Raw genomic sequence first — 27,944 nt, 5'->3', positions numbered from 1 at the left:
AACTAAGGAATGAAGAAATAAAGGAAAATGCGAAAAAAATCGAGGAAAACTATTCATCCTTGATTCAATGATGCCCAAAATAACTACCTATTCCACGCGGACGAAGTCGCGGGAACAGCTAGTACTCTATAAAATTCGTTCGTAATTTCATAATGCAGTAACGGGAAACAACTAGTGAATTATAAACTATCGCAGTAATAAAGATAACGAAGCTTCATACTAGATGTATGAAATATATAACTAAAAATTCGCTCGCGCCGCGATCAGTAGTGAACGAGGTACCGGCGCGTCCAGTGACCGAGCAAAACCGCGGCGTTACACTAGTTCGACGGAAAAAAGAGTGTATGACACGGCAGATATAATAGAGAAAATAATGTGAGTATAAAATATGAAAATTTTATATTAAGGTTCGTGTGTTTTAGGACCCAAGTACTTATTTATGTTTTAAAAACTTTTCCCGTTAAATAAATGGTAGGTAATGGTAGGTAGCGAACTCCTCTTTGGATTCATCTGACATAATATTCCCACAATACAATTTTGTTTCCACATTTATTTATACAAAAAAAAAGTGATACAATATCTAAATAACCTAATGATTACAAACTAATATTAAATTTACAAATTGCAACAACCTGCGGGAGTGTGCCCAGAAGGCTGGTAGCATGACCATTTTGAAAGGCAATGATGATTCTCTGAACTAAATAATAATGTTAAATGTTTTTCTAACTTTAATATAAAAGGTTTCCCCGATCACATTATCAGACGTAGGCTCCAAATTTGATAAACTACCGATATACTACATACATTTCAGATATTTACTTTGAAGAAATTGGACTATAGAAATTCACAAGAAATTAAAAAAAACTAAAAAACAGAAAAAAGAGGGAATGGTAATGTTTAACATTTCCTGAAACAGCTCGGTAAATATAACCTTTAATTTTTTTTATCACTGATGTGCTGTTAATAAATTTTGTTATTTTAAAATTATTTACTATAATTACAAATGCAATAACAATTATGAGTCTTATGTTTCGTCACGAACGTAAGTACCAATCCCACAAAGATCTACCAGAAAATATCACTAAACATCTATCATTTACGGCCAATGAACTTATATATTGAGAAAAGAAAAACGTTTACCGGTTGAAGCCATCATATGTGAACCTCCTCTTTCATCATAGAATTCTGAAAAAGATCTATTGATTGTAGGTATACTTAGAAAAAAGATTTACGTTCCTCAAAGAAATCAATTGTTCTACTTTTATTATTATCCGCGTTAACCTACTGAACGAATCTTCTCGAAATTGCGAACATACAATAAGGAGTCTGGAGAAGCATACAGTGTACACCTTTTTGCTGGCAAAGAGAGCGTCGGGAAGACGGGCAGACGATAGATATTATACAGAACCTAAAAATACTATATATTGTGTCAAATAACTGTTTAATAAAAGTATGGAAAAATAAAAGTAAACAATACTTTAGTTCCCGCGGGATTAGCTAAAAACCTGTATTCTTTTTTGAATGACGCTAAATACGCGCATGTACATGGCGCTAAATTCACGCGAGCGAAGTTGCGGGTAAAAAGCTAATAATCTTACATTGTTCAATTTCCTATGGCGTCACCCAAAATCGAGCATGGCATCAAATATTCACATTGCAACGAATAAACAGGGGTTATCGACATTGAGATAATGTAATTATGAAGTGAACAATCATTATGAAACTTTAATGAAATCTTACACTATATGTACCCAACCCAAAAAAACAACCATAATCCTCTTAATGTGTGTGATCATCATCCTGGTGGTAGCCCTGGGTGCGTCCTGTAGTGTCTGGTAAAGAGCCCGGGGTCTGCCTATGACCATTATTATTAATTATTATTAACAATTATTATTGACAATTTAATGAATAAAAATTTTGAATTCAAATAAAATATTATGAATTTGATCAACCAAAACCATCATCGATGTTGTTAGAAGCACAATCATCTAAAAAAAGATATTTGGCTTTGGATTTTCAATTCTCCATTAAGTAAAATGTGGCCTACAAATTTTGTAATTTGGCTCTGTCTGCCCCGTAAAGAATAAAAACGTTATACGTATGTATGTATACGAATGATGATGAAACTTATGAATGATGAAATCAAACAGGTGAAAAGGGTTATCAGATTTTATTTGGACCCGGAATAATTCATTTTTATTATTGGTATCGGTCGTGACTGTACCGTTTTACTTACCAAAATTGGTTCAATACTTTTTCATATACATTTCATGTTAAAATTTACATACCTATTGCGGGCATGAAGGCATTGAGTCGATTTACTTATTCAAATTATCTTCACCCGCTACTCGCCCACGCGAATTACCTCTACCTACATGCGCAGGATTTTCCTGAATTCCACGAAACTAAGTGTAGTTTTTACCGGGATGAAAAGAACTCTATGTCCTTGTCCAGACTCTTAATTATACACACATACATACATATGGTCATGTCTAATCCCTTGCGGAGTAGACTGAGCCAACAGTCTTGAAGACTGAATGGCCACGTTCAGCTGTTTGGCTTAATGATAGAATTGAGATTCAAATAGTGACAGGTTGCTAGCCCATCGCCTAAAAAGAATCCCAAGTTTGTAAGCCTATGCCTTAGTCACCTTTTACGACATCCATGGGAATGAGATGGAGTGGTCCTATTCTTTTTTGTATTGGTGCCGGGAACCACGCAAGAAACTTACTATCGCGTTTATAATATTAGTTGGTATGATTATCTCACTGTTTTCTCTGATAAACTCTTTATTTATACTTACTTAGGAAGTGGAAATCTTAGCAGTAATAATTTATAACGAAAGAAGTGATTATAAAACGATGTATAAGCATAGCTTAAAAGTGTTAAGACTAACATAAAAACAACACGGAAATTTTATGTTTGAGATTATAAACTTTCCGAGTAGAGATGACATGAGCTGTAAATTAACACTGAAGTATACTAATAATGCTGTAATTGGTCATAAAATTGCCGTGTGGTTCCCGGCACCAAAAGAAAAAAGAATATGACCACTCCATCTCTCTCTCATGGATGTCGTAAAAGGCGACTAAGGGGTAGGCTTATACACTTGGGATTCTTCTTTTAGTCGATGGGCTAGCAATCTGTCACTATTTGAATTGAAATTCTTTCTTAAAGCCAAATAGTTGAACGTGGCCTATCAGTTTTTACTAGACTGTTGGCTCTGTCTACCCCGCAAGGGATATAGACGTGATTATATGTATGTATGTATGTATTGGCCATAAAATATAATGGCACAGGCAGTCGTAAGAACGGTGATCGAATAGGTGAAGTGCACGGTTAAAATTCGTGATGCGCATTAAGGCATACGTTCAAATCCAACTTGTGTCCATGACCATTTTCGAAGTAATTTACATTAGATTGAATACTAAGTGATGCTCTTACGGTGACGGAAAACGTCGCGAGGAAACATGATGCACATTCAGGCGACTGGATGCGTAACCATGATCGATCCAAACGGATTAGGTTCTCCTGCAAAAGTTGCGGAGGTCAGATAGGAGTCGCTTTGTATAAAAATTACATAAATACATACATACATATGGTCACGTCTATATCCCTTGCGGGGTAGACAGAGCCAACAGTCTTGAAAAGACTGAATGGCCACGTTCAGCTATTTGGCTTAATGATAGAATTGAGATTCAAATAGTGACAGGTTGCTAGCCCATCGCCTGAAAAAGAATCCCAAGTTTGCAAGCCTAATAGTAATAATAGTATAAAAATTGACTACACTAAATCCAGGATCCATGGTCAAAGGTATGCCCCGGCTACTCTCCAGAGTGGTGAGGATGCAAAATGGACTTTAGCTAGTAGGAAGTAGGCAGCCGATGGTAAGAGTCTCCACTCCCTCCATATCCTTCCCATAATAGGCTTGGAAACTTGAGATACCTCTTGTATGTAGGCAATGGGCCAGCAACCTGTCACTATTTGAATCTCAATTCCATCATAAAGCCTTACAGCTGAATCATTTCAATCTTTTCAAAACTGTTGACTCTTCATACCCCGTAAGGCATAAAGACGTGACTATATATACATATGGTCACGTCTATATCCCTTGTGGAGTAGACAGAGCCCACAGTCTTGAAAAGACAGATAGGCCACGTTCAGCTATTTGGCTTTAAGATAAAATTGAAATTCAAATAGTGACAGGTTGCTAGCCCATCGCCTAAAATAATCCCTAGTTTATAAGTCTACCCCTTAGGCGCCTTTTACGACATCCATGGGAGAGAGATGGAGTGGTCCTATTCTTTTTTTCTATTGGTGCCGGGAACCACACGGCGCATGTATGTATGTATGTGTTATACAAATAATTATCATGTACTTTGATCACCCGCATGTTGCACAATATGGTTATTATGTTATCAATAAATTATCATTAAAATTACGTTGTATCCCATTCTCACTATGAATCATAACAATATCGGAAACTATAATTACAAAGATTGAGCTCGAATAGAGTTTATTTCTGAATGAACGGTATTATATTTTATAATACGTGGTGGTTTATAATACCCCGTGTGGTTCCCGGCACCAATACAAAAAAGAATAGGACCACTCCATCTCTTTCCCATGGATGTCTTAAAAAGACTGAATGGCCACGTTCAGCTATTTGGCTTAATGATAGAATTGAATAGTTTTTATAGTTCCGTATTAAACAGGGAACTTTTATATGCTGCAGTGTAGTTTAATCCGTCGCTTCTTTTACACACGCGCTCTATACGCTGGAAATATAATTAGATTTAAGTGATGTGACGTCAATAAGAGATACCTTGTTTCCAATTTTGGAAATAAATCTATTCTTTTCCATAGTTTATAATCAACCAACACTAAACGGATTTCCTAATATCAATTTAAAATATTTATGATTGATTACACTTGTAAAACAGTGTCTTATCACCCCTGTCGTGTTGTTTATGTAAGCCCATAAAATTTTGATCCTTTGTGATTACAGATTACAGCCCGCTTAATTTTTTAATTAGTACCTGCCTCATCATTCCTAACACTTTTTTTAAGAAATCGCTGACATAAAATTCTGTATTTATCAAATATTTTTTTTTATACAAAAAACATATTTGTTACTTTTTTAAAATGTTTTTACGTTTGGATAAATCCGTAAAGGTTTTAAAACAAAGAGTTTCAATATAAAAATACCTACATATAATTACGTCTATATCCCGTGCGGAGTAAACGGAGTCATGCCATGAAATATCACGTTAAAGCTGTATGGATTCATGATGGAATTAAGATTCAAATAGTGACAGGTTGCTAACACATCGCTTACAAGAAGACTCCCAAGCTTAGTGGCCTTTCCCTTAGTCGCCTGTCACGACATCCATGGGAAAGATATTCTATTCCAGTGACGGGAACCCGGCAGTAAGAGTTTAAATAAATATTTGCTAAGAGAACAGATTTCACTGTAATTAATCATCATTAGTCTATGCTAATCACTTAGCCACTTGATAACAATTAATAGCTCTTAATTAGTAATAAATTACCCAATAATCGTCAAAATAGAATATGATTTCAAAAAGGGTTTCAAATTATTACTTACTTTTGATATTGGCCGTATCATGATTTATTTTTAAAATAGCTGACCCGCGCAACTTCGTTTACGTGTATCCCGCTACTTCGACAAATACAGTCAACGCACCAACACATATTGGATACTAATTTTCAATTCACAATAACTTCTCTTTCCCTTAACCGCGTTTAAAATATTAAAATGTTTTTTGGTTTCTGTGACTCTTCTTTGATCGCCCCCCCTATCAGTTTTTGGAAAAAATATTTAAGTAATGTACAGATTTTTTTTTGTCTTATATGTATAGATCAAAGTCGTAGTACCTACTTTTTAATATTATTTATTTTTTATGTACCGTTTTTTTATATTTTTTGTTTTTTTTTATGTACTTACCTACTTTTGTTACTAATATCGTGATATCTCCTAAACTATATGTCTAAATAACACACTGTAAACTGCAAAAATAATCTAAATTAAATGCTCGTGATGATGAACTTACTTATTTTGATAAGGATATATGTATTATTGGTTAAACATCACCCAACGAATTAAATGTTTTTTTAATACAGAAAAGTAGTTTTTGTGACTTAAATAAAAAAGCTGGATATATGTCATCGCGGACTTTTTTGTAGAACTAATAAAGACCAATGTTTTTGCTATACATTGTTCTTACTTGTATCCAACGGTATAAGCGGCGCACGCACAAATGCAATCTTCAATTAGATTTTTTTTCTAACTTCTTGGACATAAATCGCTATAACTCAGCTAATATAGTTTCAATGTATTTCAATTATATATAAAAACCTGTCGGAGAAAATACTCTTTCTATTAGTGAAAACCGCATCAAAATCCGTTGCGTAGTTTTAAAGTTTTATGCATACGAAGGGACTACAGACAAAATGGGCGACTTTGTTTTATACTATGTAGTGATGATGATTACATTATTTTCATGTTTTTTTCCACAAAGCAACAGAATCAAGTCAAAGGTATTATCGCTATTTTTTTTGTTTATGAACATATAATGCAATGAATCTAAATCTATGCAGATGCAATCAAAGTCTGGCCGAAGAAATAAATATTGTTTTTTAATTTTTTTCAGATAATCAAAATGGTGGCGAACGGGACAGTGAAGAATGGCGGGAAAAATGAAAAAGTACAAGCGGCAACGCTGGACGAGGCCATGTTGATGTCAGGTGACTAACTTTTTAACGTTTCGTTTACTGTTTTGTTGTAGTAAGTATTAAAAAAGTCATAGGAGAATATATTTTATACTACCTATTCATATGTTGTTAGCAAGTACAATTTCTAGCTGGATAATATTTTTATTTAAGTTTTTTTTGGCACACAAAACAGTTTTACAACTTCAGTTTTTACAACATTTATTTATTTATTTTATTATTATATTATTATTGCAATAAAAATTAGAGAATCCTTACCTTACTTCTTTGGTTTCCTACTTGACTAGCTTTAAATCAATCAATCAATTACCCAATATTTGACTAACTCACTAACAACGTACGATCTGAAATAATTGGACATGAAAAGCTAAGTCTTGGCTCGACATGCTCAAAAGGGAATAAGAGGTAGACAGAGTCAACAGTCTTGAAAACACAGAAAGGTCATGTTCAGCTGTATGACTTTATCCTGGAATTGAGGTTTTAATAATGACAGTAAACATTTTATTCTTTCCCTTAAGCTTTATGTGCGGATAACCAAATAATAAGTGGTTACTTTACCAAATGTAACGAAATGAAAAATACTATAATCTTCACTACATAATATACAGCAAAGTCGTTTTCCGCATTTCCCTATGTCTCATATGTATGCTTTGATCTTTAAAACTACACACCGATTATGATACGATTTTTTTTAATAAAGATGAAGGTTTATTTGTATAAATGCTATCTGTTTGAAGCCGGGGCGGGTCGCTAGTTCTAAATTACATACAATATACTGCATTTTTTGTAATTGTTTTTCACACTTATACACAAATCCAAAAAGGGCAGTATATACACCATCTCTAAAGATCATTCTCAAATCTGACTTACAGATAAAGCGCCTAGTATTTCAGCCCTATTTATTAGCTATCTTATCAGCAACTTAATTTATATTTAGAGTAGGTCACGTAAGTATCGCACCAGATGGTAACAATTTATCATAAATAATTCGTCATTGAATCTAAATTAAGAGTAGGTATATAATATTTTTTATTGTAATCATCAATATCCCTTTATACCTACCACATTATTATTCAATTGGACATACATAAAGTCATGCCTCTTTCCCGGAGGGGTAGGCAGATACATTTTCCCACTCGCCACGAACCCTGAATACTTCTTTCGCCTCATACACATACATAACTCGTTTCATACACTCTCGCCGGTTTTGGGAAAACACTCTTAGTTATCATTTTATTTTGTATGAACATGCGTGTTTCATAAAAGATCAAATCTTACAAGTTATGGTAAAACGCTCTCTTTCCAATAAAAAATACAAGATACCATAGAATAAATAATAACACAAAAACTATAAGTATAAGATTGGTATAGGTCATTTAGTACCGATTGCGTACCCTTACCTGACACCCTATATCTGTAGTGGGTTTATTGAAGCTCAAAGTTTACTGAAAACAACATATACACAACAACATATATCGCTTTTTATATCCAACTAGCGACCCGCCCCGGCTTCGCACGGGTGCAAAATTCGGAAAAAATTATACATAAAAACCTTCCTCTTGAATCACTCTACCTGTTAAAAAAAACCGCATCAAAATCCGTTGCGTAATTTTAAAGATTTAAGCATACAGACAAACAGACTAAAATAGCGACTTTGTTTTATACTATGTAGTGAAGTTACAAAAAAAGTTTCAAATTTTCCTGCTTAAAGTATACTAGCGTTTACCTTCAGCACGCGCGAATTTAACGCCACCTACAAAAAGATACAGGTTTTTTTTAGCAAATCCAGCGGGAATTATAGTTTTTACTGAGATGTAAGGTACCCTATATCCTCTCCGTACTCCTTATATGCGTGCAAAATTTCATCCAGATCGTTTCAGTGGATTAACTTTGAAGAGATAACAAACAAACACACTTTCGAATTTATATTAAGTATTAGTATGGATTTAAAAAAATAACGTATCAGCGACCCACTGTTCTTGATCTGAGATAACATAACGATGAACTAATTGATATATAGGGTATGTAAATAAAACATTAGCTCCTAATGCAATCAAAAACATTGAAATCATCACTTGTTTATTATACATGGAAATATACTGTGTGATTACTGAGAAAAAAAACAGTTGTAAAATTTGATAGTGTAATGGTTATGATCGTGTTTCAAATACCAGTCAATTACTTAGGTACTTACTTTTTTTAAGGGTTATCCCTTTTGCTTGTTTTGTTCTGGATGCCTAGCTATAAAAAGTTGTAGACAAAAATTTGTGCAATAAAGATATTACAAACAAACAAAATCATTAAGTATATAAAAAAGGTAAAGTTATATAATTTATTATTAGGACGCTATAAGCCTATCTCTTACTCGCCTTTTACAACATCTCTGTGAAAGAGTAAGCAATCCTATTTTTTTTTCTATTAGGTAATACCGGGAACCACACTGCACTTTATTGCTGCCGTTAAAAAAAAACTAATAAAAAAAATATCATATAGTGAGATACTCTTTATGGATAGAGGTATAACTTTATACCTGTCCTATGATAAGGAGTCAGCTTGAGGTCAATGTCGACCCCTCATGGTGATAACATGGTGATAACACCCACCACTAGTGTGATGGAGTGTGAACTTGACATTTCATTGACATGATTACATAATAATTACTTGAATATTTTTATCTACGTACTATCTTTGCAAACTTGTCACTATTTGAATCTTGTCTAGTCGATGTCTAAAGTCCATTTCCTCGAACGTCCATTCCCTAATTAATAAAAGAATAAAAAATTAATAATCATATACGCAACAAATAACACAGATTGAGTAAGCCTCAAAGTAAGTTCGAGACTTGTGAGATACTAACTAAACGGCACCATAATTTTTATTAAATACTTATAAAGATAGACCCAAGCCAAATAGAAGAAGTTGTCACCATGCCGTGGCCGGGATACGAACCCGAGACCTCCGGTGTCACAGACAACCGCACTAGGTACGGCTACACCACAGAGCCAACAATGTACTAAAAGTCAGCATTAAAAGTCATTCAATCCCTTAAAGTATTAAACTTTTAATTTCTATTTGGGGAAGTAGACACTCGGGGTAAGGAACATTCTAGAAAAGGGACATTCGGAGAAAGGGACATTCAAGAAAAGGTACATTCGAGGAGAGGGACATTCGAAAAAATGTACGTTCGGGGAGAGGGACGTGCAGGCTAAACGTGACCTTTCAGTCTTTTCTTCCTTATATATGTTTGTATGTTACTATCTTTTGCACGAAACTTTATCTCTCTCATGAAAATTTCGTGTTATCTTATTAGCCTCTTAAAATATTGTCTAAAAGAAGTAGACTCTTTAAAAAGAATATTGTAAATTTCGTTTTTTATTCTCGACTGAAGAACACATATAAATCATGAAAATGTATAACTTGAGATTACAAAAAGAAAATATGTCATATGTTAGTAGTTTAGAAGTAATTCATTCATACTCGTATCATTATCGTTGTCCAAATATCTTGAAGTAATTATATCAATCATCTTATTTTAATTGAGATTAAATTGTTATAAAATACAGTGTGGGAAAATTTAATGTTTACCGTAGTGTTATAATTTATAATACATAACGATTTTGGAAAACCCAGTTTCCAGTGATAAATTAGGTTTTTAAAAATAATTATTTATAATTGTATTATGAAATACTTGAACTGCATGCATCTCGAACCTACTTTATTCCTAAATCTTATAAAAAATATTCGGCTCTTCGTCCGCCATTGTACCTTAAAGCTGTTGTACATTGTAATTCATGTATCTTTCTTGTTGCAATAGAGTATACCTAGGTAATATTTACCCTGTTTACATAAATTATATTGGACTACTACCTACCCAGGTCTGGGAGTGTACAACATCCTGCACATGCTGCTATGTGGCCTCATTCTGATGGGGGTCATCATGCAGAGCCTCGCGCTTGGCTACGTACTGCCGGCTGCACAATGCGACCTGGACCTCACTCTTCAGCAACGGGGGTGGATAGCTGCCATCCCTTTTATGGGTAAGTTCATACATACATATGGTCACGTCTATAATCGTGGGGTAGACAGAGCCAACAGTCTTGAAAAGACTGAATGGCCACATTCAGCTATTTGGCTTAATGATGGAATTGAGGTTCAAATAGTGACAGGTTGCTAGCCCATCGCCTAGAAAAGAATTCCAAGTTTGTAAGCCTATCCCTTAGTCGCCTTTTACGACATCCGTGGGAAGAGACGGAGTAGTCCTATTCTTTTTTCTATCGGTGCCGGGAACCACACGGCACACGAGTAATTAATGAGGAGTATTACGCTAGGATAATAGCAACTAAAAACAACAGTTCATAATTTTCTATTTCAAGATGATGTTGAAGGGAAATGAAGGGAGCACTTTTGCATAAAGTAACAACAATGATTCAAATTAGTTTCTGATCTCCATAGACACAGAATACAGAGATTATTAGGCGGCCTGTGTGGCGCAGCGGTAGTACGCCTGTCTGTGACACCGGGGGTCCCGGGTTCGAATCCCGGCCAGGGCATGATGAAAAACGAACTTTCTCTGATTGGCCTGGGTCTTGGATGTTTATCTATATATGTATTTATTATAAAATATAGTATCGTTGAGTTAGTATCTCGTAACACAAGTCTCAACTTACTTCGAGGCTAACTCAATCAGTGTGTATTTATTAAAAAAAAAAAATATTATTCTGTATCCGCAACTCTATTCTGATTTCAGCCGTGACTCTCAACTTTTATCCGTTCTACATTCCTATCTCCTGTTCTATTCCAGCCATGATCCTGACGGGTTACTTCTGGGGGTGGCTAGCAGACACCCGCGGTCGCCGGCCAGTGCTGCTCTACTCCATGATGACGTCATTCCTGCTCACCGTCCTCGTCAGCTTCACGCCGAACATGATCAGTTTCGCTGTACTCCAATTCTTATCTGCTATATTGTAAGTACATAATTATACATACATAAAATCACGCCTCTTTACCGGAGGGGTAGGCAGAGACTACCTCCTTCCACTTGCCACATAATTATGTTTAAGGAAATCTTGTCAAATCGTAGTGATGTTGTTGATCAGTTAATTTTCCTCTCTATTGGAAAGTAGAATTAGTTGAATTAAAATTTTTAAATGAATATGATCCTGCATATCTTTTGATTCAAAATTTGCAAATATGCACTAGTCATTATCTTTATGGGGCCAAAGAAATCTTTTGGCTAATCAACTATCCTGTATCGAACAAAAACCAGGTTCCAAACACATTACTTTAAACCTATAACAAACAAACAAACTGAAAGAGCAATATTTAAAATTAGCATTTGACCTTTTACCAAGCATAATTCAAGCTCAAACTATCAACTGTAATAAAACAAATTGTTAAACAAACTGGATTTGATCTTATCTTTAGAACTATTTTTTGACAGCATGTCTGGCTCCTCAGCAGTAGCATACACCTACCTGGGTGAATTTAACAACCTTCGCCATAGAGACAAGATGGTTGCATTCGGATCTGCCTTCGTGGGAATTGGAACCGTTGTCTTGCCTGGTAAGATTTACTACTTACAATATCATCAAAATTACAACTTTGATATTTTATAACACATATTTTAAAACTCCCTTCCGCATTGCGTACTTAATTATGATAAACTTTAAAGACTTAATTGATTTACAGTCAAAGTTGTTCATGAAGTAATTTTAATTTTATTGGTTCAATTTACGGGTTACTATGGACTCGTAAACTCAAAAACATATCTTGTTTCCTTCCAAAGAAAATTTTGAAAGTTACACTTCTGATAACCTTATAATAAATTTTTCCTATGTTCATATAATTCCAGCAATATCCTGGCTGATCCTGCCCCTAGACTTCGCGTATTATATCAGCTTCCTGAACATTTACTACCGCCCGTGGCGCCTCCTGGTGGTTGCCTGTGGCATCCCTTATGCTCTCTCATCAATAATTATGTGCTTTGCACCGGAAAGTCCCAAGTTCCTGACCGCAGCTGGAAGGCAAGAGGAAGTCTTGGCAGTTATGAAGACCATTTATTCCGTCAACTATCGGATGCCTAAGGATACTTTTGGAGTAAGTTTTAACAGATACGCTTATTGAGTTTACAATTTTAATTACATATTTTGATGACGTTAAATTTTGTATCTTAAATCGAGGAGATTGTTTAAAATATTGATGAATATGGATAACGCAAAAGAAGTTTGCAGAGATGGTTGCAAGTGAAAACATCTACTGTCTCCCTACTCCTCTGGGAGTAATAATTCATGTGTAATTTAAACTCTGGCTACAAGCTATTATTCTTATCTTTCCCCTGTGCCTCCCTTGGGCAAACTTCGCTTTAGGTCCATTAATGAGCATGTCATCCATGTAGGCGTCAAACCAATTAGCTACGTCTTTGTTTCATTAAACCTTACCTTAGATACTGAAGTAAAATGTATAAAATTTAGAATAATGAACCAAATGAAAACCGACTCATTTATCTTATTCCATTCCAGGTGGAAACAATAATAGTAGACAAGCAAGCGGCCACTGACGAGAAGTTGGGCGTATTCCGCGCCTTGTTGAAGTCGATGCGGGAGCAAACGTTACCGCTGTTCCGCGCGCCGCTGCTGCCGTGGACGCTGCTCACTTGTTTTGTTCAGTTCGGAATATTTGCTACGTATGTTCAAGATCTTAAAATTACTGTTATTTGTAATCACATTTTCCTGATTATTTACCCAGCTGGCTGATACACTAATGCTGTAAAAAGATTTGGCAATTCATTATTTGCTTCGTCGTGAGTTGTATCATCCTTGTGCATTTAATCAAATTATGCCCTTCCTGAAGTGGTGACCGCACTATTTATCTAGAGGATTTAATAGATAAATAGATCTATTAGATATATTTATTAATCTATCTATTAATGCTTGAGGTACCTTTAGAAATGTTTGACCTATGCTGCATTCTGGACCTTTCAGGAAAAAACATGCCACAATGATATGATAATTCTTTATTGATAAATTTTAGATTGATTGATGAGTTGGATTTGGTTTCCGTTTGGTTATCGACGAAAAGATTTTTAATATTTAATTTTTATTTCCAGAACTAATGGTTTTTACGTCTGGTTCCCCACGATCCTGAACTCGGTGGTGAACCACGATGGCGGACCGATGAGGATTTGTGATGTGCTGGCTTACAACAAACACGGAAATGATACTGAGGTAAGATTATTTCTTTGAAATTTTGATAATCTCAGCTACACAGTTCAATTATCAGTCGAACATTATTTCATTTCCAAAGAAAGTTGTTAAATTTGTAACCCTCTAGTAAGTTACTGAATAAATATATTTTCATTTTTATTTTCAAATGCATCTGTATATAATTTTGTGTATTGCATAAATAATAGTACTCTTATTTTTCATGGAATTCGAAATAACTGTGCTTAAATGTTGTGACAATTAGAACAATGGTTAAAGAATTTAGAAAACTTATGTGCAAATGTTCCAGAAACATTTATTTTATGTCATCAACCTTGCACATCTTGACGTCAGGTTCTCTTATCTGAACCACTTTGATGTAGCTTACATAAGCGTGTTGTAAATAATGTCTTAATCATAATGAGTACATAATCAAGTCGTTTAGACCTGGTAATGGTATTTATTTAATTACAAAATCAAGGGTACAATATCAATTGATCTTCATCAACCTCTGTGGCTAAGTGGTAGGTAGTGTGACTCTTAACTTTTGCATGTCACATAGTCGTTATTTCATCATAATTAGGTTCAAATCTCGGTCATGATGAAAATGAAAAAATCTTATATCTTTATCTATAAGATATTAATAAATTTGAAAATATACAACGTTGAGTTAGTATCGCAAATATTCCGAACTGAACAAAACGAGTTTATACTTATTTAGTAACATTACAACCATTATATACTTATTTATTGTTTAAACTGTTCCCCATTTATTTACTAACTTTTACATCATGTTAAAATTTTTCAGGTTGGTTGTGACGACACTATGAACACAGCGACATTCGAACAATCCATCTACATCGGCCTCGTCTTCAGTTCCATGTACATCATCGTGGGATTCCTGGTCGACTTCATCGGAAAGAAGCTTATCCTGATCGTGGTTCTCAGTGCCACTGGATTGTGTGGGATTGGAGCTCATTTTGCGGCTAATACTCAATTAGCTGTGATTCTATTCGCCATCTTCCAAATGTCAGGAGCTTGCATTGGTTTGATGAATGCGGTGGCTGTGGAACTGTTCCCTACGAAATACAGGTGAATTTATACTTTTTATACGAATATTTGAGGTCATTGTAAATTGATCGAGAAGAAGCTCATCCTGATCTTAGACAGCAACGGTACACTGGGTTTTAAATCGATTTTAAGTGAAGGTTGTACACCCTGTCACTATATCTAAATTTAATGATTTAGCCTTTGATTCTTTTGAATGTTAAGTAAAGAACTAAGTTTATTCCCTATAACCGTAAAATATGCGCATTTAATCAAAAGAAGATCAGGTGGGTCTACAAAAACGACCCGACCCAAAGTTCTTGTTGGTTAAACCAAACTACGAGCCTCAAACGCGCTTCGAGCATTCGACTCGACAACGCTCCTGTTTTCAGTTTTTGCTAAACATAAATGATTCAAATTATTTCGTTTGTGTTCAGCTCGTGCTCCTTGATTTTGAAAATCTCTTGTTATTTCGTAGACAAGAAATTGTTATTACCTATGTGGCTACCAACATACTTACCAACAAGATTACCTTACCCATTACCGAGCACAACCATTACCTTCATAATACTTACCATCATAATACCAAAACATTACCAGGATATAATAGATATAATACATATATATATAAGAGATGAATAAAACAAATCAAGCACTTTAATATCATGCCGACTTCGTTGCCCAGAAACCAGAAGAAGCTAGTTCTGAAAAGAACTGTTTGTGAGCGCGTGCACATGGACATGCCACACATCGTGCATCAGCAGTTCTTCCAGGCAGCATCAGCATCTTCACACGCCAATTCTCCACACTGCATTATTGTCCATCGGATCTCCGTCCGAAACAACAAACTCAAGAGTTCGACGCACACACTGCACTTCGCGCGAGCTTCACGAGCGCGACCTCACGCCGCAAGTTCAAATTCACACTGAGGCGGGGAGCAAGCAGCAAGACGGTTTTATACGCAAGCAAGTTTCACCCAACAAACATCGCGTGCACACCGCACGTGGCGCCCTCGGCGCGCCTGCGGCCGCACCGGGCGTCACAGAAACTCGAGCTCGACACGTGTAGCGGAAACGAGACGGAGCTATCCAGACTCAAGAGACAGCAATGCAAAATTCTCAGAAATCTATGCAAATCCATTTTATTATCCTCAAAAACTTTTAGATAGATTTCCTATTGTAAATACGCTCACACTATTGGTTATAATTCCATATTTCTGATTTGTTAAAAATAACTTCTCTTTATCATTGGTAATAATTCCGTATTTTTGATTCGTCCTTGCATTTTCCTTTGTAAATAGTTTTATATAAATATGTCCAACTTTTGTAAATAAAGCATTCCATTCTCACCTTCTGAAACGGAGTATCATTCTAAACTACAAACCCTGGAGAATCTCTCTCTCTCCAAACCTATAACATAACATATTGTTTCCAGGGCGATGGCGGTCTGCCTGTGCATGATGATGGGGCGCGCCGGCTCCATGGTGGGCTCCAACCTCATCGGCGTGTTCCTGCAGTCCAACTGCGGACTCAGCTTCTATCTGTTCGGGGGAATTCTTATTGGTACGATATCTTGTTCTTTCTATTTCTTCCACTTCAATTGGTTTGTTTTTTTTTATGTGCATACTAATCCTACTAATCCTACTACTATTATAAAGGCGAAAGTTTGTATGGATGTTTGTTACTCTTTCACACAAAAACTACTGAACCGATTACCATGAAATTTGGTATGTAGGTAGCTGAAGACCCAGAATAACACATAGGCTACTTTTTATCCCAGAGTTCCCGCGGGATTGATAGGGTTTCCATGCGGACGAAGTCGCGGGCGGCCTCTAGTATTATAAATGCGAAAGTTTATCAATATGTCAGTATGGATGTTTGTTACTCTTTCACGCAAAAACTTCTGAATCGATTACAATGAAATTTGGTCTGTAGGTAGCTGAAGACCTGGAATAACATATAGGCTACTTTATATCCCGGAGTTCCCGCGCGATTGATAGGGTTTCCATGCGGACGAAGTCGCGGGCGGCCTCTAGTATTATAAGTGATAATGTATTTTTTGTTCGTTTTTCACGTCAAAACTACTCAGCTAATGTCAATGTAATTTACATACATGTATTGCAGAGTATAAAGAAGAACATAGGGTACGTAAAATATATCTTTGGCCCAGTAGTTGGCGAAATATAATATATCAATTCGATACTATCCTTCGTTGTTAATTTCGAAGCTCAACTCAAGCTAAACAGTATATAGGTGTCATACAAAACATTTGACCAAGATTTTCAGATAGATGCTAACTAAAAACTGAAAAAGTCTCGACATAGCATGGAAAAGATTATAAATTATTTTATGTGCCAATTTTATCGGCAGTACTGTTTGTCCCACGTGACGTATCCGTCACTAAAAGAATACTAACTAGTAGGATAATAGGTAGATCGATCGCCTAAACCTTTGTATGAACTATCTCTTTATTTTACAGTAAACGCCGCTTTCTGCATAACCCTTCCAAACAAGAAGAAAAACAACAGCCCAGCCAAGGAGATCCCAGCTGAACCGACCGAAAACGAAACTCACGAACCAGTATGAAGAAGTTCACACTAACGCATGAACTCGGCTTCACACGCAGCTGCAAATGTATGAGAAAGAGTATCCTAAGAAAATCAAGAGAGAATTTTGAGACTAAGCGCTTTGAAGCAGAAACATTCTAGAAGAATGTATTCCAGATGTCTTAAGTGCCATAATATACTTACTTAGTTGTAAAATTTGTTGTATTTTAAGTGTAATTTAAGTAAAGAGACTTAAGATTTTGTTATATCTTTTTCTATTTTATACGATCTTCTTTCTTCTTTTTATTAAACTTGAATTCTAGCGTTCATTTTTTTTTATTTTCCTTTTCATTACATTTTTTATTTATTCCTGTACTTACACTTAAACTTAATATTTTGGTTAGTTGCTTTTATTCTTGACAACAAATTTATGCAAAAACATAGCTCAAAAATCGGATTTATACAGGGAGACACAAAGAATAAAAGATTTGAACGCAATTTTTTCTTCTGCGCAGTCATGATGCGCAGTAACAAAAGACCGTAACTGTAGATTTGATGAAAATGACAGGAACACGCAACACCTGTATTCCCTGAAATTTTCCCGTGAAATTGAAAATATCCCGCAACAGGCTTTCACGTCTCCGGTTTCCGGCCGCCCTAGACGAGCGGAAGTCGAAGGTTTCCACTTCCGCGGAAACCTGGAGGAGGGCAAGAAAATTTCAGATCTGTGGGCGGCGGTACCAGGGCCGCAGAAACTGCGGGAGGTCGACCCAGCTGTCACGCGCGCGGTACACGGGACGCATGCGCGATTTCATTGATTTTAGACCCACTGCGCGCTTCCATTTTGTTTTAATGAGATAAGAAATGGATGGAGTAGGTTGTTTTATTTTTTTTAAAGAATTTTTTGGATATGATTTGATTAATGAAAAATGCCTAATGAAATATATTACTTGCACCAATATAATAAATTAGATGTGTCATAATAAAAATAATAATGTAAGAAGATATTGACTTGATACTTTTATAGCGCAAATTTTTATTAATTGAAGTAAATAGAAATAACTGTTGTTATTTTCATTTATACACAACGTAAATTTTACATTCAAAAAATGTTGCAGCCAAAATATAAACAATAATATTCTTGCATAGCTTATCCATGTGGAATGCGTTTCTTAACTCGCATTGTTATAAATCCTAGCTCTAACGACCTCTTTCACTTCATACTCCCCTGGTACAGCAGATGTCGTGGAAACTTGTCTAAAAAGATCTCAAACGATTTTCCAAGTAGAAAAATGACTTTTCTATAGTTGAAAATTTCCGCGGGAAATCAGGGATTATTTACATTCTTGATAATAGATTAAAATATATTTTTTTTTTAAATAAATTATACTTATTCTCCAATGACTATTGTTTTTGTAAACAAAAACAATCAAAGAATAGTGATTAGCAAACAGCATATAAGTATCAAAAATGTATAAAATAATTTATTCTCTGGTGATAATGAAATGTCTCAAATTTTTCTATTTTTATATTGCCCCATAGGTACATAGTACCTACACATTGCGAAGGGGAGAAGAGATAGCACAAACAAACCCTACTAACCCCAATACGAAGTTAGCTTGACGGATCCGCCATTTTAGTAAGAATTACTAGGATAACTGGAACATGCAGGAGGTCATCGATTTTCACAAAGAGCGAGTGAGACAGACGGAGGGTGAATTGAAGGGGTGAGCATAGAATTCGGAACAATTAATAAAAGTGGTAAATAATGATGAATGTGCATACGGAAATGTTGGCGGTAACACTTTATTTTTATTAGGTAAACTATACCTACTAATATACAATATTTAGTTATATAATAAACAATAACATATACATATATACAATAAAGATACTAGAGCAGTATCTCGGTGAAAACTATAGTTCCCGTGATATTTGCGAAAAACCAATATATATATATATATATAGGTATATATTTTATTTGAATTTCAGATTGTTAATTTATGTACATCACATGTACATATATGTTGTTTTTGACCACCGACTTCTCTGAGGAAACTGTCTCAAACTACCTACCATCATTCCAAATTACATATTAACTGTCGAATGGTTTAAGCGTGCAAACGTAACAGACAATACATACTTAAGAATTATTTTATTATATGAGTATGGACAATGAGTTTGATTACCACAATAAATGCAGTCTTGAGGTGTATAAATTATTAAGATAGATTACCTACTGCTAACTTACTATGGCTCCATTACTGTTAATAGTTTTAAATGCATACCAGTCAAATAGAAACACAATTCAAACAATTTATTACAAACAAACAAATGTTAATAAAATTATAATAAATTGATTTTAACAATACAAATTCATATGATGTTTGATGATGACATTACGCCTTCTTCATCACATTACGATAGTAAATTATTTTTTAAAATAACCTAACGTATTAATTGGTATGTTGTGTGGTTTAAATTTTTTTTATAAGTGATCACATGTACCTACAACTAGTTCATTTTGGCTTTAATTTTTAGAAGTATGAAGTAAATTTTTATTTTGATGACTTATTGATTAGAAGTGAGATCACTAAAAAAATGGACCTAAGCTGATATGATAGTGATGATTAAATTTTAACTAACTAAATTTAAAACCTACAATCTAAGAATCATTCGTTAGTGAAATTGAAAGATTGTTAAATGAATAATCAAAAATTCAGGGGACTGTACCGCTATACAAAGTCACTATTAGTCAGTACTTACAGTGATGTTAAACGTAAATAAGTACTGATTGTAAAGAAACCGAATCACGAGCTCGCATACAAATTATGAGGTCACAATACGGATAGCTCCATACAAAAACTCCATACAGCTCCATTTGCAAGAGAATTCAATAGAGTTCTCTCACTTCATTTCACGTGCGTGTTCATAAAGCGAAGCAGTGTCTAACCAGCATTTGGCACATAGATATTTTTTTCTTTTAATATTTAATCGACACAATTATTATTTGGTGTAAAAAAAATTAAGTTTTTTTTTAAATATCGTTGATATACATACTGTTAATCTGTTAGTGTAATATTTTTACAATAAAGTGGGTCTGATTTATTTATCAGGCATACTGGAAAAATTGCATTATGAATCACTCATAAGCGCGGTTACTTTTTTTTTAAATCCTAGGAAATGTAGAAAAATATTAATAAAGCGCAAAATCTGATGAAAAATAAAGACTTCAAATTTAGGAATTCAAAGTCGATTTAATAAAAATCTTGTACTGTAACAATTGACAAATTTATTTGTAAATTGATATAGTTTTTTTTTTCTTTGGTGTTAGTTATTATTTGTTTTTAAGTAACCCATATATTGAATATATATTTGCCATAAGATAAAAAAAAACAACGTAACAAAAAGCAATACTCGCACTCTCGTGATTACAGTTTAGCGCTTACTCTCTGCGTCTTTACATTATTATTACAATTGTAAGTAGATAAAAAACTATGGAAGTGCAAAGAAAATTTACACGTTATCGGTATTTTAGTGTCGTTGTGTAACTTGTCTCAAATTTACACAAATAATATCTATCATTTAACTAAAACGTGATTACCTATATACCTATATCTGGTAAAATAATGTGTCACTATTTAAATCTCAATTCTATTATTAAGCCGTACAGTTGAACGGGGCAGTTTAGTCTGTTCTGTTTGCTCTGTCTACCCTGCCAGGGATATAGACGTGATTTCGTGTGTGCGTGTAAATTGTAGTGCCAAATTTATTATTTTCCTTTGCGCTTTTAAAAGACGAAAAATTTTAACTTTTTCAAACGATGTCTCTTATTAAAGAAAAAGTGACCGAAAGTAAAAGTAAAAATTGTGGATTTGATGATGCGGTGGATATAACTGGTGAGAATAACTTTAACTTTTTTGTTATAATACATAAAAAATATTGTTAATATCTTTAAATTTTACATACAAAAATGTTATTGCGCCGTGTGGTTCTCGGCACTTTAGGGCCACTCCATATATTTCCGATGAATCTAAAAGGCGACTAAGGCAATGGGTAATCAACTTTGCATTGACCTTGTAGGCGACGGACTAGCAACCTGTCACTATTTGAATCTCAATTCCACCATTGAAGCTATACAGCTCAACGCCGTCTTTCAGTCTTTCAGGACTGTTGGCTCGAAGACGTTATCATATATGTATGAAAATATTATTTCTCACCTGTTGCCAGCGGCAGAAATTCTAGATTTCAACTGGCTCTCTTCGTTTATATATAATTCTAGCTTAGAGCATCGTTTATCACTAATAAGCTGAGTTTTCTGTATTATAACAAAGGTTTTGGCAAATACAACTTGCTGATGCTGACTACCTGCTGCCTCCTCATCCTGGCGATGTACCTGGACATCTTTGGGTTCTCCGTGGTACTGCCAGTCGTGGGTTGCGACATGGAGTTAACCACTACACAACAGGGTGTTTTGTCTGCTGTACCTCTAATTGGTGAGTTTTTATTTAATTTCACTAACTTTTCTTGCGAATATATGTATGTATACATACATACATATGGTCACGTCTATAGTCTTGAAAAGACTGAATGGCCACGTTCAGCTATTTGGCTTAATGATAGAATTGAGATTTGAATTGAGATATATGTATAACTTACGCAGAAAAAAGTACGCATATTAAAAAATTACGCAAAATTACGCATCGATCGTTATACGCAACGATCACGATCTAAGTTTATTTGATTTCATTCGTTCACTAACGATTCAATTTCGACTTTGTTTTAGTAAAATGGTGGTATGAATTTAACGCGATTCATTTTAGGTTCCTTAACTGAATTGCTCTGCATTTGAATCGCTCTGTAATTGTTGATGGTAGGCCTGCAGGAATCTGAATATTAACACTCACTGCGGATTTATAAATATCTGTGAGGAGTGTGGTGCCATTATTCGGATATTTGTAATAGTAATGCTATCGTTATTTATGCATATATACATACATATAATCACGTCTATATCCCTTGCGGAGAAGACAGAGCCAACAGACCCAGAAGACTGATGTAGGCCACGTTCAGCTATTTGGCTTTAAGATAGAATTGAGATTCAAATAGTGACGGGTTGCTAGCCCATCGCCTAAAAGAAGAATCCCAAGTTTATAAGCCTACCCCTTAGTCGCCTTTTACGACATCCATGGGAGAGTAATGGAGTGGTCACGTTACTTATGCTATCGTTATATATTTTTCTCTTCATCCTCTTTTGAAATTATCCGAGTGAAAGAAGCGTTATGTAGCGTCTCTAAATGGCCTCTTAAGAAATTTAAAGTATTATTTTGTAAATAGAAAAAAGTATACTAGAAATAGCAACAAACTTATCCAGAAACTCAGCAAATTCCTATCCTAATGTGTGTATGGTCCAGGGGTGATGCTCTCTTCATACGTGTGGGGTCTGGCCGCGGACACCCTGGGAAGGCGGAAGACCCTTCTAATAGCGATGCCAGTCGGGGCCAGTTTCAACTTGGCGGCTACCATGGCTCCGGGGTATACCAGCTTAGCAATTCTCAAGTTCATTTCGGCAAGCTTGTAAGTAGCATAATATTTTAACCCGTTTAAACAAGTTTTAAGAGTGGGTGTGGAGTGGGAAGACCTAGACGAACGTATCTCGATCAAATTAAGGACATCCTGGTAAAGGGTTAGGTCAAAAGTACCCGAAATCGCCGAGCTTGCATGAAGAGAGTTATGAATGTGAATGAAGCGAAGGAAGTATGCAGAGATCGTGGCAAGTGGGAAGAGGTAGTCTCTGCCTACCCCTCCGGGAAAGAGGCGTGATTTTATGTGTGTACTCGTATGCATGTATGTAAAAAAGTTTTAATGTGAACAGATACTATATACGACGATAATTACACTCTTTCATAGGTTAAGGTTCTCCTACAGGGTTGCCAAAATCAGACGGAAGACAATCCGTGTATAAAAATTAATAAACTTATCCATCATGTTCGTCATAGGTCATCACGGACTCTTCCTCACGGAACCGGGCCTAAAGATATGAAGATAACAATTTTCATCTTACTAGTATCGGTGCTTTCGTTGTTTAGAAAACTAACTCAAAACCTGACCAAGCTTCGCCAAGATTCTGGTCATAAGTCCAGTTCCAGGTGCATGCGAGCTATCACAATACGCTACCAACAATGCTGATGATGATTTTGTTCTTAGGACGATGTTGTAGAAGCCAAGGTATTTCGCTCAGAAGCGTACAACTTCCTGGTTTTAATAGCGGTCCATGTAACAATTAATCTATTCCGTCTGAGTCACGTTATTAGTTTTAATGCTTATCAATGAGTATATGGATTACAGTACATCATCAGCAAACGCAGCAGCCTTCGTGCTGATTGGAGAGAGTACCCCACGGAGGCTTCGGAGCAGGTTCATGTTCCTCATGGCCAGCACCACCATGTTCGTTCAGCTCATCATATGCGGTAATTAAACTTCCATTATTAGCCCAATTTTAAACAGCAAGTTCATATTTTTTTCTATTAAAATATATTTAGATTTCAAAGCCGAAAAATCTTTGAGGACAAGACGCTGTTCTCTATATACATCACGGTTCATACCCAGAAGATGGTCAAAGAGTACCTACATCTTTCCACTTGTAATGACCCACATGCATTAGTACTTACTTTCATGCCACTTACTCGAAGTTCGCACATAGAAGCATGTATTAAATATTTCAGCGAAACTAAAAAAAACATCCTAACATCTTATCCATTGAGCATTGGTTCGTTACTTTCTAAATAAACGATCCTTAATTCATTTCTTTTCACAGCTTTTGCTTTACCAGTCTTCCATCTATCCTTCCGCGCTCACATCTCCTTCTTATCCCTGGATTACCGGCCCTGGAGGCTGCTCATGCAGATCATCTGTCTGCCTGGAATCATCGGGGTCTTGGGAATGGCCTGTCTTCATGAGAGCCCTAAATTTCTGCTCAGCAAGGGTAGAGATGACGAAGCTATTGAAGTCTTGGCATCCATGTTTAGTTTGAATACAGGAAGCAAGATTAATACTTTTCCTGTAAGTAGTACCTTTATTGTAATTAGTAGCCTGTCGTGTAGTTCCAAGCGTCAATAAAAAATAATAAGATCACTCCATCTCGTTCCCATAGATGTCGTAAAAGGCGACTACTGAATAGGCTTATAAACACTATTTGAATCTCAATTCTATCATTAAGCTAAACAGCTGAACGTGGCCTATCAGTCTTTTTAATGATTCGACGAGGTTTTTTATCAAGCGACTGCCATTTCTATAACATTATCATAAGTAACTTCCCGTGAAATTACCTGAAAGTTAGCAAATAAACGTACATTTTGACACGGTAGACAGTGCCAACAGTCCAAAAAAGACTGAAAGGTCACGTTGAAAAAAAAAATGGTTAAAAACCACGATGCTGGTCTACTGAAGCTGAGGAGTAAAATCAACTAAAATATACAAGACTCGTTCTCATAATTTCCAGATAACAAAGGTCTACTTAGACGACGCGCCAAGGCCGGATGTTAGCCACAATTCCGTCATACAGAAAATCTGGAACCAGACAGCTCCACTTTTTAAGCCGCCGCTCCTGAAGAACTCCCTCAAACTTTACTATCTACTGCTCTGCGCGTACATGACGTAAGATGTCGTAATAGTAATCTTTAGCTAGCCACTTCTCAGTTACCGTCTTTTTTTACTACAGCTAAGCCATCTTTACACGAAGTGGACTTATTAATTTAATACCATGATGATAAGCTCAACAAACAGTTAGGGTTTGTTTAAACACACGAATATTGTATTGCACAATATGATGTCATTAACAATCACGTTTCGCGTGGCATTTTAGAATTGGACCACTCCATATCTTTCCCATAGATGTAGTAAAAGGCGAAAGGGAAAGGCTTAAATAAACTTGGGATTTTCTTGTAGTCAATCTTATCACTTTTGAATCTCAATTCCATCATTAAACCATAAAGGTTAATGGGCCGTTAAGTGCTATCCATTTATTTTTCAAAAAAACTTTATTCGTCGAACCAGATTGTTAATGCTGTCCATTAATTTTACCACAAGCTTAAACCCAGGGCTTCGCTCTAAATAAAAATGAAGCTTACAATAAAATCTATTTATGTACCAAATTGCTTCTTCTTCCTCCTGGCCCTGGCCTATTCCCGATTGCATTGTCACCTCTCTGGACAGGAGCACGAGGTATGCCTTTGACCATGAATCCTGTATTGGGTGAGTCATGTTTTTACACGACTCCGCAAACTTTGCAGATAAACCTAACCCGTTTTAGATCTATGGTTACACATCCAGTTGCCTGAATATGCAGGTTCTACGTTGTGAGATGTTTAACTAAACGTAAGAGCATCGGTTAGTAGGTATTCAAACTAATGAACATAACTTTGAAAACTCTGTGCCATTTTCTTTTAAAAGGTGCTATTCGTAACCAAACGCAGACATTTTTATTAAGAAGTATGGATGAATTAATTTGGCTTTCTTATCAGATCCACCGGATTTACGATGTGGGTGCCAACAATAACCAATGCGTATTTCGACGGCGGTGATAAAGACGAGCAGACCTTCTGCCAGGTGGCCAGCCGAGCTGCCAGTTCCACAAATATGGTGAATAGATTTCTATGAACTGTAAACAACTTGCAAAAAATCCTAACCTGTTATAAAACTATTGCTTCTGTCAAAATTGTAAGCCCTTATACAGCTGTTTAACATAAAATCCGCTATTTGCCATTTTTAATGTCAACGAACGCAATTTCTACAAAAAAAAAATGTCAACTCCATATTTAATATATTCAAAATACAGTGTCCTTTTTGTCACTGATTCAGTCCCCGTAGCATGGGGCGAGCGACGTCATTTTACGAGTATTATGAAGTGAAAAAAAAGCGAAAGTTTTTGGCGCGAAAAATGGGATTGGAATGTTCGTGTTCATGAAACACGTAAAACGACCCGGGTATGAATACATGTCCTGAAGTAGATATATAATTCAAATAATCACAAGACGTAGGTAGGTATTAAGATAACTCTTTTGAAAATAATTCATAAAGTCTTCTCATCATTCTTCACTTGTTTCAGACTTACACGAACTGTGACGACATCATCCAACCCTTGACCCTCTACGCAGTCATGTGTTACTCCGCCGCCACTGGTTTCCTCACCATAGCTTTGTCCTTCCTCGTCGGTCCTATCGGCAAGAGATGGACCACGCTGTTAGTCTTCACCGTGTCTGCGGCTTCAGGGATATTACTGCTGTTTATAAAGCTGCCTATTTTGAGCATAGTGTTTTTCTATTTGTTCCTCCATGTAGCTCTGATTTTGGGCAATGTGAACACGTATCTGGTGGAGTTGAACCCAACGCATTTGAGGTGGGTAATTTTATCCGTATAAGGTATACCTAAAGATTTAGATAATTACTTATTTACTTATATTATTTTTTAATGAATAAACCCAAAATGAAGGTGTGCCGTGTGGTTCCTGGCACTAATAAAAAAAAAGAATAGGACCACACGGTCTCATTCCCATGGATGTCGTAAAAGGCGACTAAGGGATGAGATTATAAACTTGGGGTCCTTTTGGGCGATGGGCTAGCTACCTGTCACTATTTGAATGTCAATTCATCATAAAGGCAAACTGCTGAACTTGGCCTATCAGTCTTTTCAAGATTGTTGGCTCACTTGGTTGAGGTTGGAATTGAATTAACTTCTTACTAACTACTAAACTATTTAAAAAAATATATTTTAATTTTAGGGGCATGGCTACTTGTCTGTCGGTGGTGGTGGCACGAGGGTTCGGTTTCATGAGCGTCCAGCTGATTGCCAAACTCCTGGCTGAACATTGCACGCCTATGATCATGGGCTACGTAGTACTTGTTGTATGTAAGTTACATTTTTTTACTTCTTTACCGTGAAACTAGTCATAATAGGAAAGTATTATACTATTCCGTGATAATATTACATATGTTTGAATGATGTTTCTGTAACTGACGGAAAATTAAAAAAAAATATCTTTTTCACAGCGGGACTTGTGGTGGCGATCATCCTGCCTTCTGGAAATGTTCACGGCAGTTGATTCAGCTCGTTTGAGATGCAAATAACAGAATATTACGAAACTAATAAGTTTATGATGCGTGAGGTTTTAAGTAGTTGAAATAAGTGAGAATATAAAAATAAAATATTTATTAAAAACTTTTTAATACAAATAAAATATCTTTAATTTCAAGTCTTTGATCCCATTTATCCAACGATCCAACTATTGATAGGTAAACGCATTCATTAAACTTCTGCCTCCTGGTGTATCCCTGTTGCATTTGCACCTTTCCAGAAAGGAGCCTAAAGTGTACGCCTCTAACCATGGCCCGTGACTACGATCC

General features: G+C 35.7%; 2 protein-coding genes across 2 annotated transcripts; both read left to right on the top strand.

The window, feature by feature from the left end:
- Window positions 1–220: 220 nt before the first annotated feature.
- Window positions 221–17,871, top strand: LOC106136790 (synaptic vesicle glycoprotein 2C). The gene is made up of 11 exons (XM_013337437.2): window positions 221–375; window positions 6,675–6,768; window positions 10,629–10,790; window positions 11,555–11,717; window positions 12,194–12,315; window positions 12,605–12,849; window positions 13,272–13,435; window positions 13,859–13,976; window positions 14,761–15,044; window positions 16,434–16,561; window positions 17,478–17,871. The coding sequence occupies exons 2-11, from the start codon at window positions 6,684–6,686 to the stop codon at window positions 17,582–17,584; spliced, it is 1,578 nt and encodes a 525-aa protein (XP_013192891.1). The 5' UTR covers window positions 221–375; window positions 6,675–6,683; the 3' UTR covers window positions 17,585–17,871.
- Window positions 17,872–21,049: 3,178 nt separating this feature from the next.
- Window positions 21,050–27,731, top strand: LOC106136780 (synaptic vesicle glycoprotein 2B). Its single transcript, XM_013337425.2, has 10 exons — window positions 21,050–21,443; window positions 21,879–22,040; window positions 22,959–23,121; window positions 23,893–24,014; window positions 24,362–24,606; window positions 25,046–25,200; window positions 26,067–26,184; window positions 26,651–26,940; window positions 27,323–27,450; window positions 27,591–27,731. The coding sequence occupies exons 1-10, from the start codon at window positions 21,368–21,370 to the stop codon at window positions 27,641–27,643; spliced, it is 1,512 nt and encodes a 503-aa protein (XP_013192879.1). The 5' UTR covers window positions 21,050–21,367; the 3' UTR covers window positions 27,644–27,731.
- The last annotated feature ends 213 nt before the right edge of the window (window positions 27,732–27,944 follow it).

The sequence above is a fragment of the Amyelois transitella genome, chromosome 10 (assembly GCF_032362555.1).
Source record: "Amyelois transitella isolate CPQ chromosome 10, ilAmyTran1.1, whole genome shotgun sequence".
NCBI lineage: Eukaryota > Metazoa > Arthropoda > Insecta > Lepidoptera > Pyralidae > Amyelois > Amyelois transitella.
This window is presented reverse-complemented; position numbering and strand designations above follow the sequence as displayed.